Raw genomic sequence first — 15,366 nt, forward strand, 5'->3', positions numbered from 1 at the left:
TTGTCGGTATGCATTCGTCGTCTTCTTGACGTGTAGACCGCAGTTTCTGAAGAATTCGAAATCCAATCCTTGTTCAGGCCTCCTCCCCCGTCCCCCGTCCCCCACCCTTTGTTGTAAATGGACCCTATCCTCATTATATTCGACACAGTGCATTTTCAGTTATATTACAATGTGCACATTACTTGTGAATTTCCTCTTTTTCGAGTGTCATAGTATTAATAGTGCTATTTTCCTTCTTTCTTTCCCATTTTACTTTGAATTTACTCCAGCTATATTTGATGAAAGTAAAATGTATTTCAAATTCAAATAATTCAATTATTTTGTTATTCAATTATTCAATATCCATTTGCTTTTCCATAAGTTTTTCCTCAAACGGCATCTCCTAAATTAGTTCAGTTCACATAAGTCATCACAGTGACTGAGATTTCCAAACAAAACACTAAAACCCAAAACATTAGATTTCAGCTGTCATAAATCACTCATTATTCCTATATGCTTTTCACTCTGCATTTGCTATTCAGGGCTGCAAGGTGGAGCAGTTGTTTGCACCGTTGCCTCGCAGCAAGAAAGTCGCTGGTTCGCGTCTCGGTGAGGACACCCGGGATCGTTCTGCGTGGAGTTCGTATGTTCTCCCCGTGCAGAGTGGTTTCTCTCTGGGTTCTCTGGCTTCCTAAATTGTCCGTAGGTGTGAATGTGAATGTGAGTGTGCTTGGTTGTCTGTCTCTAAGTGTAGCCCGGTGACAGACTGGTGACCTGTCCAGGGTGTCCTTCACCCTAAGTCAGCTGGGATAGACTCCAGCCCCCCTACGACCCTAGTGAGGATTAAGCGGTGTGTAGATAATGGATGGATGGATTTGCTATTCACATTATTTGTCACATACAATTTTGGACAGCAAAAATGAAAAGAAAAAGTTCATATCAAAATAGATACTTTATTCTGGGACATTGTAATTTCCACATTTGTTTTCTACAGAGAAACAAACTGGGATGCTGGAGAAACTAATAAAACAACTAATAAAACCACAGGATCACAGAATCAAGACAAAGATGCAGAAGAAAAGGGTCACCAGGTAGAAAAGCTTAGTGAGATGGAAATCTGTCACTTTCTCTTCTGGAGCTCTCTGGCCAAGGCATCCAACTGTGACAAGAGAGTTATTTAGCATGGCATTAGACTGATACACACTATAGCAGCTTTTTTGTTGTAATGTCCAGTGTGTAGATATGTGGGACAGAAAGAAAAGGAAGTCAAATTGAAATCAAACTACATAACACATCTTCACTTACAAGAATGTTTCTCAGGATGCTCCTCCTCTGGGGTCTCAGGTAGCTGCATTCTCCTGCCTCACACAACTTAATCTCCTCTGAAATCTGAGAGACAAAGAGGAGGGAGGTTCAGAGTGTGAGAAAAGAGTCAGTGGCGTATCTTTATTTGGCTCAGCGAATGACTAAAATGATGCACGCAGACACAGATCCCGACCTCTGATGTGCCAAAGGAGTCCAGCTCCCTCTTGCCTCCGGGGTACCAACCATGAGACCAGTGCTGAGCGTAGGACAGCTGAGCCCCGACACACAGAAGCAGCCCCAGCAGCAAAACCAGCCGAGATACACACATGATAGTCCCACTGAAAAGAAAGATGGAGATGAGGTTAGTGTGACTATAAGGGGCTATTATCGTAAGTGTGAGCGAATTCTGAAAAGGCGTTCTTGATTTTTCTGTTTCTGCAATAAGACGGTATGATACAATAATGATGAGTTGTAATATTTGGACTGAGGTATTTTACTGCAAATTTGAAAAATAAGTTTCCCATTTGGTCTCATATGATAGTTAAAAATGAAATTAGTGAGTTAACTGTCCAAATATGTGATTGCATTTAAAACAATGTTGCATCAACATCAGTACTTTTATCGTTTACTCCCTTTTAACTCTCTGAACCTCAAGTAACTTCTGGGCATTTTTATGCTATTGTCACGATTTTACTCACTGATGGTTCATTTTTCTGCACTTTAAAGTCTTGTACCTCCATCGGAAAAAACACTGCGTATGATGTCATATTTTTTTAAAAAAATTTAAAACTATTAAATTAGTTTGAATATTCATTTACAAAAAAAATTAAACATTTTTCCAAGTGTTCACAGGCGTTAGCAGTACTGGAAAAATGGGGTCTCCACATGCCATAGATATTTAAGTGACAACATTTTTACAACCTCTACAATCTAAGTATTTTTTTCACATGACTTTGCACATTATCTCTCATATTTCACCATGCTGAATGTATCTCTCACCACCTTGCCAACAACCTGCTGCTCTGTATGCTGTTTTTTTTTTGCCCGTGCTGTATTTGTTTTATTGATCAGTTTTATTTTGCTCTCAATCTCTCTAATTTGTTTCCACAAATTTCTGTCACGTGACTGTCGATTGCAGCTGAGCCACTCTCGACTTTTTCATTCAAATTTTTACGCAAAATTGTTTGTTTGGTGCAGAATCTGGTAGAATAAATGAGAAATATTGAAATTTCAAGCTGACATTTGGTTAATTGTCTTGACAGAACTGCGCATCACGAGTCATTCAAGGACCATCAAAAAGGAAAAACTTTAATGATCATGTCTTGCTACGTCAAATAGTGCCATTTACGCAATTAAAATAAATAAATAAATACATTGTTACATTCACTGGCAGGTTTTGGGGTTCAGAGGGTTAAATAAAGCATTTCCTCAATCTAATTACAGGGTAAAGATATTCAGAGTTTTCAAGCCAGATGTTAAACAACTGAACAATACTTGAAAAATCTGATTTTTAAGTCACATTAATCCATCAGGTAACCTTTGTAAGAGTTCAGCAAAGCCATGTAGAGGTGTAATGAAGTCGTCTTACCTTAGTCTCAGCACTCACAACCTTATAGATACAAGTTGCCCTTAACGTCCCTGCAGAAGATCACCCTCCTTTTCCTTCAGTGGACCAGCTGCTAAACTTATCTCACAGCAGCTTCACAGGTATGTCACTGCAGAGATTCTCTACACTGGCTTTCTCCTCCTCATTATATGGACCTAAAAAGCCCCCCCTCCTCCTAACACACACCTCCATCATCCTTCCTTGTGCGTCCCACCCATCACTGACCCCTCTGGTCCCTCTGGTCCCAGGGGTGAAATGAACTGTCCCTGGAGACAAGACTTGCAGAAGATGAGGCAGATTCCAATTATCACTGACAAACAGCGCTGACACCCCTGAGATGCTTGTCTGCACATTCAAATAGTGACATGAGCAGAAAATAATTCAATGCATTAAATTAACTAATATCCTTGCAAACACTGTCATTCTGGGGGTTTTTTTCTGCTACACAAAGACTCATGAGAACATCTTAAAAGTGCTGAATTTACATACATGTCCGTTTGGGTGAAATCATTTCCTATTTGTTTCACCTGCTGACCCACTGTGACCCATCATCCATCATCCCTCTGCCCCCCGTTGACCTCTCAGTCGAGGTGATGGGAACAAACAGCAGATCCCCGACAAGGCCAATGACCGTACATACATAATTACAGGAGAAAATATGTTTACTTTTTAATTTTAGATGTAGAGCCAATTCGTTCTCAGGAAGTGACTGAGAGCGTGACGTGGTCGTTGTAGACTCAGTTCATCAGATCCATCACCGGGCAGACACGACGCCTGGCTCCAGACTTACCCGTCAGTTACCTTTTAGGAAATCACAGGAGAATTAAGAGATTTTGATTGAAATATTAACATCATTTTTGGCCATGTTGGCACACATCACATGCTAAATGATCACTGACAAGTTGAAACATATCTTTATGCAATTTCTGGTTCTGATAAATGGTATCATTTGGAAGATGTAAAATACGCAAACTAACAAAACAAAAAAACATGCCTTTAAAACCTCAAATGGAGGAGCAACAAACCCCCCAATTGAAACCGAAACTCTGGTGTTAGTGGCTCCTTAAGGATATAAGTGTCTGGATTTCCCAACTGGTCAGTCAGAACTGATGAAGCCTCTTGGATGAGAGGTGGAACGTCTTTAAGGAACTCAAGCAAGTCCAGTTGCTACGATTAATCTACGAGAACAACCATGACCTGGATGACTGAGCATGTTCACAGACAACAACATGTGTGGAGTTTGTTCAAGCCTTTATGGAATATAGTACATATAGACTGGAATAAATCTTTTGCTGATATCTAAGTCACATGAACCTTGTCTAAATATGGACCTCTGAAGATCACACCTGACAGTAAAAATAATTGTCTCTAAGTAGTGTATTAAGTTGAACTTTTCAGACAGATTATGAGTCTCCAGTGTGGCTCAAGCTTCAAAATCACAGGATCCTACATGTCCTATGAGGCACACTTGGTTCACAGGCTTTATGCTAATCTGAACCACTTGTTGTATGGTCCAATGGTCCAGTAACTTCAGCTCTTTGGCTTTTCAATATTTGGGTAAGGACAAGTTCACATTTGAAATGAATTAAAATATAGTGTATCACACACACAGTATACAGTGTATCTATATACTCTATATTACCAATATAATACATCTTCTGGACGACAGATCATCACATCTGATGTGTCCGACACATGCGCCCTGACCGCACTCCTGTGGTTTATGTTTTGTTTAAAGACATGATAAATAGAGACGAATGTTAAAATCTCAAGCACTTTATTAGGTTTGAACAGTATCTTGCTTAGAAAGGCCATTTGGCATTATATAATTATATATAATTTTATCATATATATAATTATATATACATATATTCAAATGTTGAATAACAAAACACTAGAAACAAACTTAGGCAAATTAAAATATAGGATTTGCTTAAGACAATTATACCAAATTAAAAATGGCCAAAACAAAACATCTGTAATACATTTCAAAATGGTCCCGATACAGTTCAATTTACATCTTTTTTTTTTATTTATTTATTTTTTTTAAACAGAAGAAAAGGGGGAGAAGAAAATAAAAAGAAGCAAGGCAGCAGACAGGAATGAAATATAAATAACCTTACATTATGTACAAAAGGGGAGTGGGCGTTGACCACTGGGGGGAAATGGTCCAAGGACAAAGTGAAAGAGGGAAACAAAGCAATATGTGGACAGCAGTGAGTGGAGCTGGAAAAGAGACAGAAAAGACACATAAAGGTAGCAAGAAGAGGGAAGTTGAACTCTAGTTTTCTGCAGTCTCCCTTTCTAGGCTTGGAGAAGTTTATGATTTTGCTGGGGCTTTTAAAACACCCCACTGGGGGCAAAGCTCCAGGAATAAAGGGACAAAACAGGGACAATCGGTTTCCCTTGGTAAGAAAAGATGCGATTTTTTGGGGGGGACATTTAGGCATCCACGACTGATTAGTTGTCATGGAGCCCACATTCATCTGATATGGAATGAAATGAAGCCATTAAATTTAAAGGGAATTCAATAGAGAGGGGCCCCAGTGTTAGTCTGAGCTGCACAAATCGAGAAATCCACATTTATGTGTAACTAGAGGGAATGTGAAAGCAAAGATGACTGAGCCAGTCCTGGTGTCCGTTCGCCAGACAAAAAGTCATTAGTCTGATTAGATGATAGATGAGAAAATGCAGGTGGGTTAAGAAATGTAAAGGATGACAACGGTTCCACCACATATTTCAGACAAAGTTTGGAGAATTGATTCGTTTTTGCAAACCTACCACTGAGGCACTTCTTTTTATTTTGTTAAGTTATCATCAATAGTGGGTCTCGTGGGTTGGCACAGTGTCATGTTTTGCTTTCAGATTGCAGTGAGACATTGCAAATCACACGATGCTAACACACACACATTAAAAACAATGTCATTTAAGCACAGACAGAATAGCTAAGCGTCCCCTCCTCTAATAATTAAAGACCCAGTAAGTGACAATGTAAATAAATGAGGAACATAATGGCACATAACTAATAGTGCGGGCACTTGTGATGCTTTGGAACGAAAGAAGACCTGAAATGAAGTTAATGATGCACAAAACAGCCATCAAATTCAGTGACTGGTCAATTAAAACCATCTGCTACTTGAAGTCCACACAGGGGGGGCCTGACAGGAGGCCTAACCCCCCCGGTGGCTTTGAGACCTGAAAAAGAGCTGCTCCAGAGTTCAAATAGAATTCTCAAATCAAGGCCAATGTGATCATTCTGACCTCGTCTCTTATTTGGCTCTGTACTTTTAAGGGCTTTGCTTTTGGTGCAAATAGTGCATGAGTGTTCAAACAATCAACATTGACGCAATCACCCCCCCTCCTCAAAGTTCAGCGTGTACGTTTGAGTGACAACTACCATCAATAAATTAAATCTGATTGTGCTCCTTCCTTTCATTAAAGTAACGACATACGGGAGTGTTAGTGTAACGTGAATTATGCACAAGTGTGGGTGATTTTTTTTCAGTCAAAGTTTGACATAAAGAAAGATTGAAGTAAAATTCCTAGAAGAAAATATTTTTAATATCATGTCAATAAAGTCTATTAAAATCCAGCTAAGGGATAATATCTGCGCCCCCTCCTCCCCTCACCCCACTGTGTTGGGAGCTAAAACCACTCGTGGCGATAAAACACAAGGTGAGATTCTTCAATTTGTAAATTTAAACAATCCTGGCTTCAGTCATTTCCTGAGCTGACTGAGTTGAAATTAGGACTGACCTAAAGCCCTGCGGTTAACTGACATCATGTATCTTTTATTACAATCACAAAGGGCACGGCCTCAATAGTGACCCCGGATAAGATTTAAAAAACGAAACAAAAAAAAATAAAAACACTGTAGTTCAAGTCTGAGGGTCCTCACAGGACATCTGTTTAAAAAAAATAAGAATATCAGAGCAAACAAAATGGCACACCTCTTCTATGAAAGTAACAATGTATCCGTTGTTGAGGAATATGTTAGCAACAGCATTTGAATAAAAAGAAACATTCTTCGGCATCAGTATTCATGGTGGGAAATAAAAGAGGAATCATTCTTTAAAAGGAGCGACCGTACGACATAGTGACAATATAGAAAAAAAAAAAAGAGAAATGACCGTTAATCCCAGCAGACTCAAAGGAAACCCAAACAGAAACGAAATACTCAATACAATCTACATGAAATACTGATGTGTGTCTGTAAACAAGAAAAAGAAAGAAGCTGGGCGCGTGGGAGTCGTTGATTTCTATGGTATGGAGTAGACAAAATCAACCTGATCACGTTGATTTCTATGCTGCAGTAATGGAGTTAATTGTATTGTTTGTAATTTGGTTCGTTAACCTGATCAACACTGCTGCTGCTGATGCTGTAACAGACCTTAGAATATAAGACAAAATCTTCAGAAAACACTCATTTTTCTCGACTGTATGGGGTGAAAAAAAATCTTTTTTTTAAACTTTCCAAAATTCCTGTTGTAATCCAGGAGTGTGTTAATTACTGATCCTCGGACAGTGAAACGGCTTTTCTTCTTCTGAGTGTCTGAACGCGGTTGGTGGAGTTTCTCAGACTCCACAGCTACATAACCAAATGAGTGGAGGACTTTGGCACTCGGCAGACAGAAGATGGGGAGATGTGAAAACACACCGAGTCTTCTCTGCCAGCTTATGCTCCAGTTCAAACAAACACACACACAGATGCTCCAAAAATAATTAATGGCTCCTGGTATTTAGTGTGTATGTTTGTGTGTAAAAACCTGAGACTATGAGCTACATCACAGAGACCGTGTGTTCTCCAGTCGTGAGTTACCCTTAAACCCCATAAACGTTACGGAGAGAAATTGCAAGGTTTTTTTTTTTTGCCAAGTAGATGCAACCGACTTTTGTGTAAAGACAAATGACTTGGACTGTGTATGTGTATGAATGTCTGCGAGTGAAAAACAGTCCCGGGTTTGTCGGTGAATGTAGAAACTTCTGCTACCACACACACGTCGCTACACTGTGGCTCAGGCAAAGTCAAAAAATGTTTTAAGTCTCTGTCCCTAAAAAGTAAAAAAAAAAAGAAGAAAGAAATCCAAACATCATTACCTTGACTCTGGATGTTGTACATTAGCCATCAAAGCATTAGATTTATATTCATATATATTTATATATTTATATATATATATATACCAATAAAATACATTACAGGTGCCACCCGAAAATGCAGCCAAACTCAAAATTGTGTCTAAAACCAAAGCAATAAAATGCAACACAGTAAGTATATATACATATGGGGGGGAGTGAAGATGGAAAGCAAAATAGGGGTGAAGGGCCGTATTAACAACATTACAAAATATTCAAGAAGGCATCTCAGTTATTTTCTGTGTCCAACTGCGCTGCGCTGCCCTGTCCTTCGGGCGGAGACCTCTGTTCCCTTTTCCACCGGGCAGTTCATCCCGTCCGCAGATCAAGTTGTGATGAGTCTTTTTAAAAGATCCATCAGATAGAAATATGCAGCTTTCTGCATGGCAATGTACTGTATGTGTGTGTTCTGGTGCGTGCATATGCTTGCATGAAGTGTATGTGGAAATCCATCCATCCATTCATCCATCCATCCATCCATCCATGGCAGGTCCCTACTTGAAGTTGGCGTAGTCAGAAAAAGCATCGATATACTCCTGGACCACTTTGTAGCAGAACTCGTACTGCTCCTGGGGAGGGGAGGGGAAGACATGGCCACACATCAGCTGGAATCTGTGACACTTCAGTTCCTCACTTGGTCAATGACATCATTGATTTCTTGTATCAGAACTTACAATACAAACACCAGCACAGCACAGGAGAAACTACACAGTTAAACAAATCTGCATTTATAGTATCAAAGCAAATCTGTATAACCCTCTACAAAAAAAATCCAATTTGAATTTGCATCACTGCGATCTTTAACCAAAACTAATTTCTCAAATAGTTGAAAAAATAAAAAGTTTCCTTTCTTGTCTGCTGAGTGTTTGATTAAAAGATTAGCACCTCTCCTGTCTTTATGCAAACATGAGGGAAGCTCACCTTAGAACAGTAAATTGCAGTTTGATTTTCATAAAAACCAAACATCAAATATGTAGATTCGGTTACCTCTGGAATGATTAGATTTCGAGGCTTTATGCTAACACAACCCAGCTAAGCTAATACTCTTGGCAAGTAATTCCTAGGTTTTGGAATTAGGTCTCAGTGCTACTAGTGGTTATTGTTTAATAATATAAACCTTGCAGATCTGCAATCAGGGACAACAGACACAATGAGGTGAGAAACATAAAAAAAAATTACAGCCAATACTCCCAAATGCAACTGTTAAAAACAACACAACAAAAGCAGTGGACATAAAGTCTTTGTAGTTATTATCAAACTGCTGGTTTCTTGGTTGAATCTTGACCAAAAGGAAATCACAAGTTCTTGGAAAAAAATATTACACCCACTTTTTGTAAATGTGAGTAAAGCACATATCTCATCTTCTCTCTGTGCCCTTCCCAAAATAGCCACACTAGTAAGCTAGCTGCTTATTAGGCTTTGTGAGAAAAGAAAAACCAAAGTCCAGCTTTGATGGTCCCTTACCAGTGTCTGCACCATGTGGGGTCTCTGCAGTCTCAGGCTCTTCACTGTCTGGAAGACATCCAGGATGCCTTCTGCCTTTACCCTCTCCAGAACTGTACTCAATGCACAGAAAGTCCCCGTCCGGCCAGCACCAGCACTGTGAACACACACACACACACAGGCAAAAGTCTAACCTTCAGTATGCACACTGCTGTCAGCATGTTCAGAAACCACAAACAAGATGCTTTGTTGTAACTGTATGTGTTACAGAAGAAGCAACAGTTCTGTGAGCAGCTGAAATGTGACAAGGAAGAAGACAACAAGTGTTCTGAGTGGATTGATAGCTACAACAACTTACCAGACACACACCAACACATATAATTGCCAGGAACATTTCCATGTGCAATAATAATACAAAAACAATCTATTCAACGATCATCATGTCAAGCATTTGTTTCCCCACATGTCCTTAGAGTGGTACACACAAGTTGAGAAGGCAATGTGTGTGTGTGTGTGTGTGTGTAATGTGTTACCTGCAGTGCACAGTGATGGGGTGGTTGCCAGACTGCTGCTGTTGTTTCTGCACCGCAGCAATAATGTTGATCATGCCTTTACCGTCAGTGGGGATGCCCACCTCTGGCCAGCCATGGAAATGGAACTGCCGCACTGCCCGAGCCTTGTTCTCCTGAAAACATAAATGATGAAAAAGAGCAGTGATTAGTGCATGCAATGATAATTAGACAATCTCTTCATTAAAAAGCACAACAGCAGTAGAGAATGCTTTTGTCATCCGTGTGTTTGTATGCGGAGCTTCTGCTTGTTCCACTGCGTCCTTTCTCACCCTGTTGTTGGTGACCAAGAGGTCACGGACCGTGTAGCTTTCACTCTCCTCCTCCCTTTTTATCTCAATGGAGATGTCCCCATAGACCACCGCTCCATCACAGGGCCAATACTGAGCACACTTTTCCTAAAGGACACAAGAGGGACACAGTCAGATAACAAAGCTTAATGATGACCAGTTAGGAGTCTGAAAATATCCAGGAAATCCAAAATGTCAATCACATCCTAAATCTATTCTAATTTCTACTGTGTGTATGCACTGAAAGTAGCCAGATGTCTAAACAGTTATGCTTATTGCAGGGAGAAACTTAATCCAATTCATTAATCATTAATTATATGAGCAAAGGAGGAAACTGACACCAAATCCAACATGTTTGCTGGAAATTAACTGGATTTTAAACTTGTAATTCTGGCTATTAAAGATTTACAGATATAACAGTTGCTAATTGTTGTAGCATTAAGCCATCAGGACATCTGGATATCTAACAATATACAACACATTTTATTAAAGATTTGAAATGAAGATGTGTTGGAAAACCACGAGATTCAGATCAAGTCGTTTTGCTTAGATTATCGTCATGTTACACAAGACTGGTAGCATCCAGTTAGCATTGACCCTAATATCAATATTCTATTTTAGCCAGTTATTGACCTGACATCTAATACTGGTGTCTGTAACTGCACACAGACACGCACAGACCTGCCCTCTCTCCTCCAGCTCAGTGAGCATGACTATGGAGCAGCTTCTCCACTCCCAGATCATCCTCCAGAAGTCCTCTATGGTGTGCTGCAGGGGCCCCTGGCTCGCCATGTATGCGTCCTTCTGACGGTAGCCCTGTGACCAGATGGACGAGAGGGCAGAAAGTGAGGTCCAGAGGGAAAAGAGGAAAGATTGAATGGCACAAAATAAACAGAGAGAGAGAGAAAGAAGGCAGAAAGGTAGACTTAAAACACCTGATCGATTGCTTGCATTAATGAAATGAAATGATCCACTCCAATCCAGGCACTTTAAACACTCACATCAATGAAAGAGGCATTGACGTAGTCGGTGTTCTCCTCTCCTCGCTTGACTGGAATGATCACTCTGTTGAACTCATCTGTTGGGAACAAGGAGAAGCATTTATCTTGATTGTGAAAAAAAAGCAGCTTCAAGTGTTGACATAGGAACCATCTGCAATTCATCGTGTGCATCCCAGCATTTATCACTACATGTAGGCACAATTACACTGGATGAACCCACAGCTCACACCTGCACCTGCATCACTCACATGGAATGATCTGTAGGACTCTGTTCTTCTTCATGTTCACAGGAAGGTTGCCTGTTCTCATCTTGTCATTCTGAATCTTGATGGATGTCAGTTTCTAGAAATCATGAGATCAAATTTAACTCATTTGCAGTTAAAATGTGTTGCAATAAAGTATAAATGAATAGATGCAAAAGTACGAAAATAGAGAGGGGGGAAGACTAAAACACACACACACGGACCTTGAATTCAGCCTCCAGACCACTGCAGCCAGCTCCAGGTGACGGGGCATACAGTTTGGCCAGGTGGGACTCCAGAGAGGTCACTTCTAGCTCTGTGTCTCCGTATAGGTAGTGCTCTAACAATGCTTGGAAGATGAAAACATACTGCATCTGTAGGAGAGCAAGATGGTACAAAAGAAAATCATGAATAATGCCTGATTCAGTTCTTTTTTATTTACATAGCACCAGTACATAACATACATCATCTCAAAACACTTCACGTAGTAAGCTGCCACGGCTGATGATTCATGTGAAGTAGTTACTGTGTGGCTTTTTGCCAACGTCTGTGGTTAATGTTCATACATGCTTTCATCCTTTACGTGTCAACACTGGACTTACATCAGTCTGGACCATCTGACTGCGCTGGGCTCTTATCCTGGTGACAAAGCCAAACACGTCCACCTTCCTCTCCGAGATCATCATGTCCAACATGGCATCGATCACGATGAAGGTACCGGTCCTCCCAACACCCGCACTGACCAACACAAATGCCATCTTGTTAGTTGTGTATGTTGTATGCAGACACAAAAATACAGAGAGACACAAGAGAAAAGATCAGAGCAAAGAGTAACACACGTACCTGCAGTGAACAACAATGGGCCCGGCATAGTGGGGGTTGCACGCTTTGACTTTCTTAAGGAACTTGAGCATGCCGATGGGGGTGAAGGGCACCCCGAAGTCTGGCCAGCTGGTAAAGTGGAACTGGGTGATGAGCCTTTGAGGCTTCTTCCCAGAGACGTCTCCAACCTGAGGCACAAACAATAGAACAAGACACAAAGATGATGCAATGTGTACCCTGTGTCTCTAAACATGTTGAAATTAGTATTTCATTGCCCCTTGTAAGCCACACTAAGCATTAACCTCGTAATTAAAAGAATTTATATAACCATAAATACAACTACTTGTATAGCCTGGTACCCTAAGATGTTTGGGATACCTGTTGGATGCAGAACTTGCGGATAGTGTAGTCCACCAGAACCATTGTGTCCTCTACAGACACACGGATGTTGCCATATGTCCAACAGCCCTGGTCCGGCCAGTACTGAGCACATTTACACTAAGAAAAAAAACAGAGAGTGATTTGAGACCAAGCACACTCATAAAACAGAGCACGCAGGGAAAGAGCTGCCTCAGCTAGTTAATGATTTGGAAAAAAAGGGCAAGAATACAATTAGGTTGTCTATCCTAATGATGCTCTGTCTTTGACAGAGCGAGCACAGCAAAAAAACAACAAAGACAGTTTTCATGCAAAGTCATGATTTGAAGTCATTCTTGCTCCGGCCTTTGCATAAGAATTCACATTAGGGTAAAAAACCTGCACTTTTTAACTAACTATCCTACCTGTGTACGTACATTCTATACAAATTGCATTATTTTGTCTTTTAGTACGTTAAAGAAGCCATTTTAAAATCTTGTAAAACAGTACACTCCAGTTCTCCTACCTCTTTTCTCTCCTTCAGATTTGTCACCATGACAATGGTGACTGTGTTCTGCTCCCAGATCATCCGCCAGAAGTCATTTACTGTTTCCTCCTTTGGCCCTGAGACATCATGACACATACAGCAATTAAGAGGATTAAAAACCAAGTCCACACGAGTGAATAGTAAGACAGTTTCTACTCCAAGAGAGACTTTGACTTTACCTTGAGCTGCAATAAACTTATTCTTGTCTTGGTAACCCTGCAGGAAAAACAGGTCAAAATGAGATAATTAGGATGACACAGAATTAGAGTCAATCATATTTGGAGCAGAATAGTTTCTTGTGTGGAACAGATGTTGTGCGTATACAAACATTTATAAAGGAGGCGTTAATAAAGTCAGAGTCGGGGACTCCCTCCAGGGATGAGAGATGCACCCTGGAGTGGTCATCTGAGAGAGAATACAGGGGACATATTAAGGAACAGTAAATAAAGATGAGGTGCAAAAAGGACAGTGAAGATAAGCTAATGCTAACTGCCTTACACATGATGTACTATAATACTTCCCATTCCACTTCGTTCCACTAAACCAGGGGTGGGCAATCCTGGTCCTCGAGGGCCACAGTCCTGCATGTTTTAGATGTTTCCCTCTTCCAACACACCTGATTCAAATGATCAGGATCGTGATCAGACTTCTGCAGAGCTTGATGATGAGCTGATCATTTGAATCAGGTGTGTTGGAAGAGGGAAACATCTAAAACATGCAGGACTGTGGCCCTCGAGGACCAGGATTGGACACCCCTGCACTCAACCAATAAATGACGACTTGTACACCATCTTTCCCTAAGGCTGAACATAACTGTGCAGGTAAATATTTCAAAAAGTTCAAATCAGCAGATAAAAATGCTGTTAAACTAAGAGCTACTTTGCTAATGTGAGTCAGTCAGTTACAGTTTCAGTCATCTGTCGTCACTTACATGGCAGGATGTTGACGTATCTGTTCTTTTCCTTGTTCTCCTCTTTGGAAGCAGCGTCACATGATGCCTGGATGGGGCAGACTGGCAGTGCCTAAACAAAGAAGAATACATTTAGATAACATGTAAAAATCCAACTGGTTCTGACAGCAATGGTTTCACATGGAACCAATCTAAGGAACTAATCCTGTCAACCTGCTGAATGGGACTTTCAGTATAATTATTCTTCTGCAGAACTGGTTTCCATTGAAACAAGTCAGACTGAATTACTCCACTGTTACAACCTGACATTAGCATAAAGCAGTTTTACAGCGTCTGAGTCACAGGTGGGAGGGCTGCAACAACAGTTACATTCACTGTCGATCAAAAGTATTTTTGCAGTTGATTGATTAGTTGTTTCGTCTATAAAATGTCAGAAAATGGTGAAAAATATCAGTTAGGGTTGTTTTGTGTTAAAATCAAAGACAACAAGCTGACTGTCATACGGGAGTGCAGGAATAAGAACATATCAACATTTAAGAAGCTGGAAAGAATTTTAAGAGACGACTTTTCCTTAAAAAATGACTTAACCTAATTGATCAATTATTAAAATAGTTGCCAATTAATTCAGTAGCTCACAACTCATCGATTAATTAAAGTATCACTGCTGCTCAAGTGGAAAGAGAAGGGGCCTTCATGGATCTGTACATTCCAGAGGAAGCAGCGGTGTAGAGTTACATCTAGACATTTTTAGGAAGGGAGAGATTATTTTTCATGGGAAAAAAAAACACTAAATATGTAACTCTGATTCACAGAGACGAGTTTTTAGGGCTTACATCAACAACTGGAGAGGGACTTCACATCAGTTCCTTAAAGTTTACAATTTTTAATCTACCATTTTGAGTAGCAAAGGCTGTATCTTGCACTGTTATTTATTGTTTTAGCAAATGATTTCAACTGTTTATGCAGCACCTTTAGCTTTTTATTTCACCTGTTTGTCAGTTACTTTTAGATAACTGTTCCAATTGGTCATTCATTGTTTTTTCCATGTATTTTAACTGCACATCAGGTTCAGGTCATTTTTTCACCATTAATTCCAAGTTAATTATTTTATCAACTAATTGTTAGCTCAGTTACTGGTGATTGGTGTGACTATACAGCTGCT

The 15,366-nt window shown here is 40.1% G+C and overlaps 2 protein-coding genes across 2 annotated transcripts in view; both read right to left on the reverse strand.

The window, feature by feature from the left end:
• Nucleotides 1–912: 912 nt before the first annotated feature.
• gnrh2 (gonadotropin-releasing hormone 2) lies at nt 913–1,622 on the reverse strand. The gene is made up of 3 exons (XM_008280536.1): nt 1,478–1,622; nt 1,285–1,368; nt 913–1,138 (listed from the first exon to the last, which is right to left on the reverse strand). Exons 1-3 carry the CDS (start codon nt 1,610–1,612, stop codon nt 1,100–1,102), a joined length of 258 nt encoding a protein of 85 aa, XP_008278758.1. The 5' UTR covers nt 1,613–1,622; the 3' UTR covers nt 913–1,099.
• Nucleotides 1,623–4,650: 3,028 nt separating this feature from the next.
• ptpra (protein tyrosine phosphatase receptor type A) overlaps nt 4,651–15,366 on the reverse strand; it is a 29,728-nt gene continuing 19,012 nt past the window's right edge. The window contains exons 8-22 of the mRNA XM_008280537.1: nt 14,226–14,316; nt 13,623–13,699; nt 13,474–13,510; nt 13,274–13,371; nt 12,769–12,888; nt 12,412–12,578; nt 12,171–12,306; nt 11,793–11,942; nt 11,575–11,668; nt 11,327–11,403; nt 11,007–11,141; nt 10,308–10,433; nt 10,000–10,151; nt 9,488–9,623; nt 4,651–8,592 (exon numbers count right to left, since the gene is read on the reverse strand). Coding sequence (XP_008278759.1) covers nt 8,518–8,592; nt 9,488–9,623; nt 10,000–10,151; nt 10,308–10,433; nt 11,007–11,141; nt 11,327–11,403; nt 11,575–11,668; nt 11,793–11,942; nt 12,171–12,306; nt 12,412–12,578; nt 12,769–12,888; nt 13,274–13,371; nt 13,474–13,510; nt 13,623–13,699; nt 14,226–14,316 — 1,671 coding nt within the window. The 3' untranslated portion in view covers nt 4,651–8,517. The remainder of the gene's footprint in view (nt 8,593–9,487; nt 9,624–9,999; nt 10,152–10,307; nt 10,434–11,006; nt 11,142–11,326; nt 11,404–11,574; nt 11,669–11,792; nt 11,943–12,170; nt 12,307–12,411; nt 12,579–12,768; nt 12,889–13,273; nt 13,372–13,473; nt 13,511–13,622; nt 13,700–14,225; nt 14,317–15,366) is intronic.

This window comes from Stegastes partitus, unplaced genomic scaffold (assembly GCF_000690725.1).
Source record: "Stegastes partitus isolate 25-593 unplaced genomic scaffold, Stegastes_partitus-1.0.2 Scaffold197, whole genome shotgun sequence".
Taxonomy (NCBI): domain Eukaryota; kingdom Metazoa; phylum Chordata; class Actinopteri; family Pomacentridae; genus Stegastes; species Stegastes partitus.

Excerpts from the sequence above, each read along its gene's own strand:
- gnrh2 (XM_008280536.1), bottom strand. The coding sequence starts at position 1,612 with ATGTGTGTATCTCGGCTGGTTTTGCTGCTGGGGCTGCTTCTGTGTGTC. Across the intron at positions 1,369-1,477 it reads ACTCCTTTGGCACATCAGAG|ATTTCAGAGGAGATTAAGTT; the intron begins GTCGGGATCTGT and ends TTTGTCTCTCAG. Across the intron at positions 1,139-1,284 it reads GCATCCTGAGAAACATTCTT|TTGGATGCCTTGGCCAGAGA; the intron begins GTAAGTGAAGAT and ends CTCTTGTCACAG.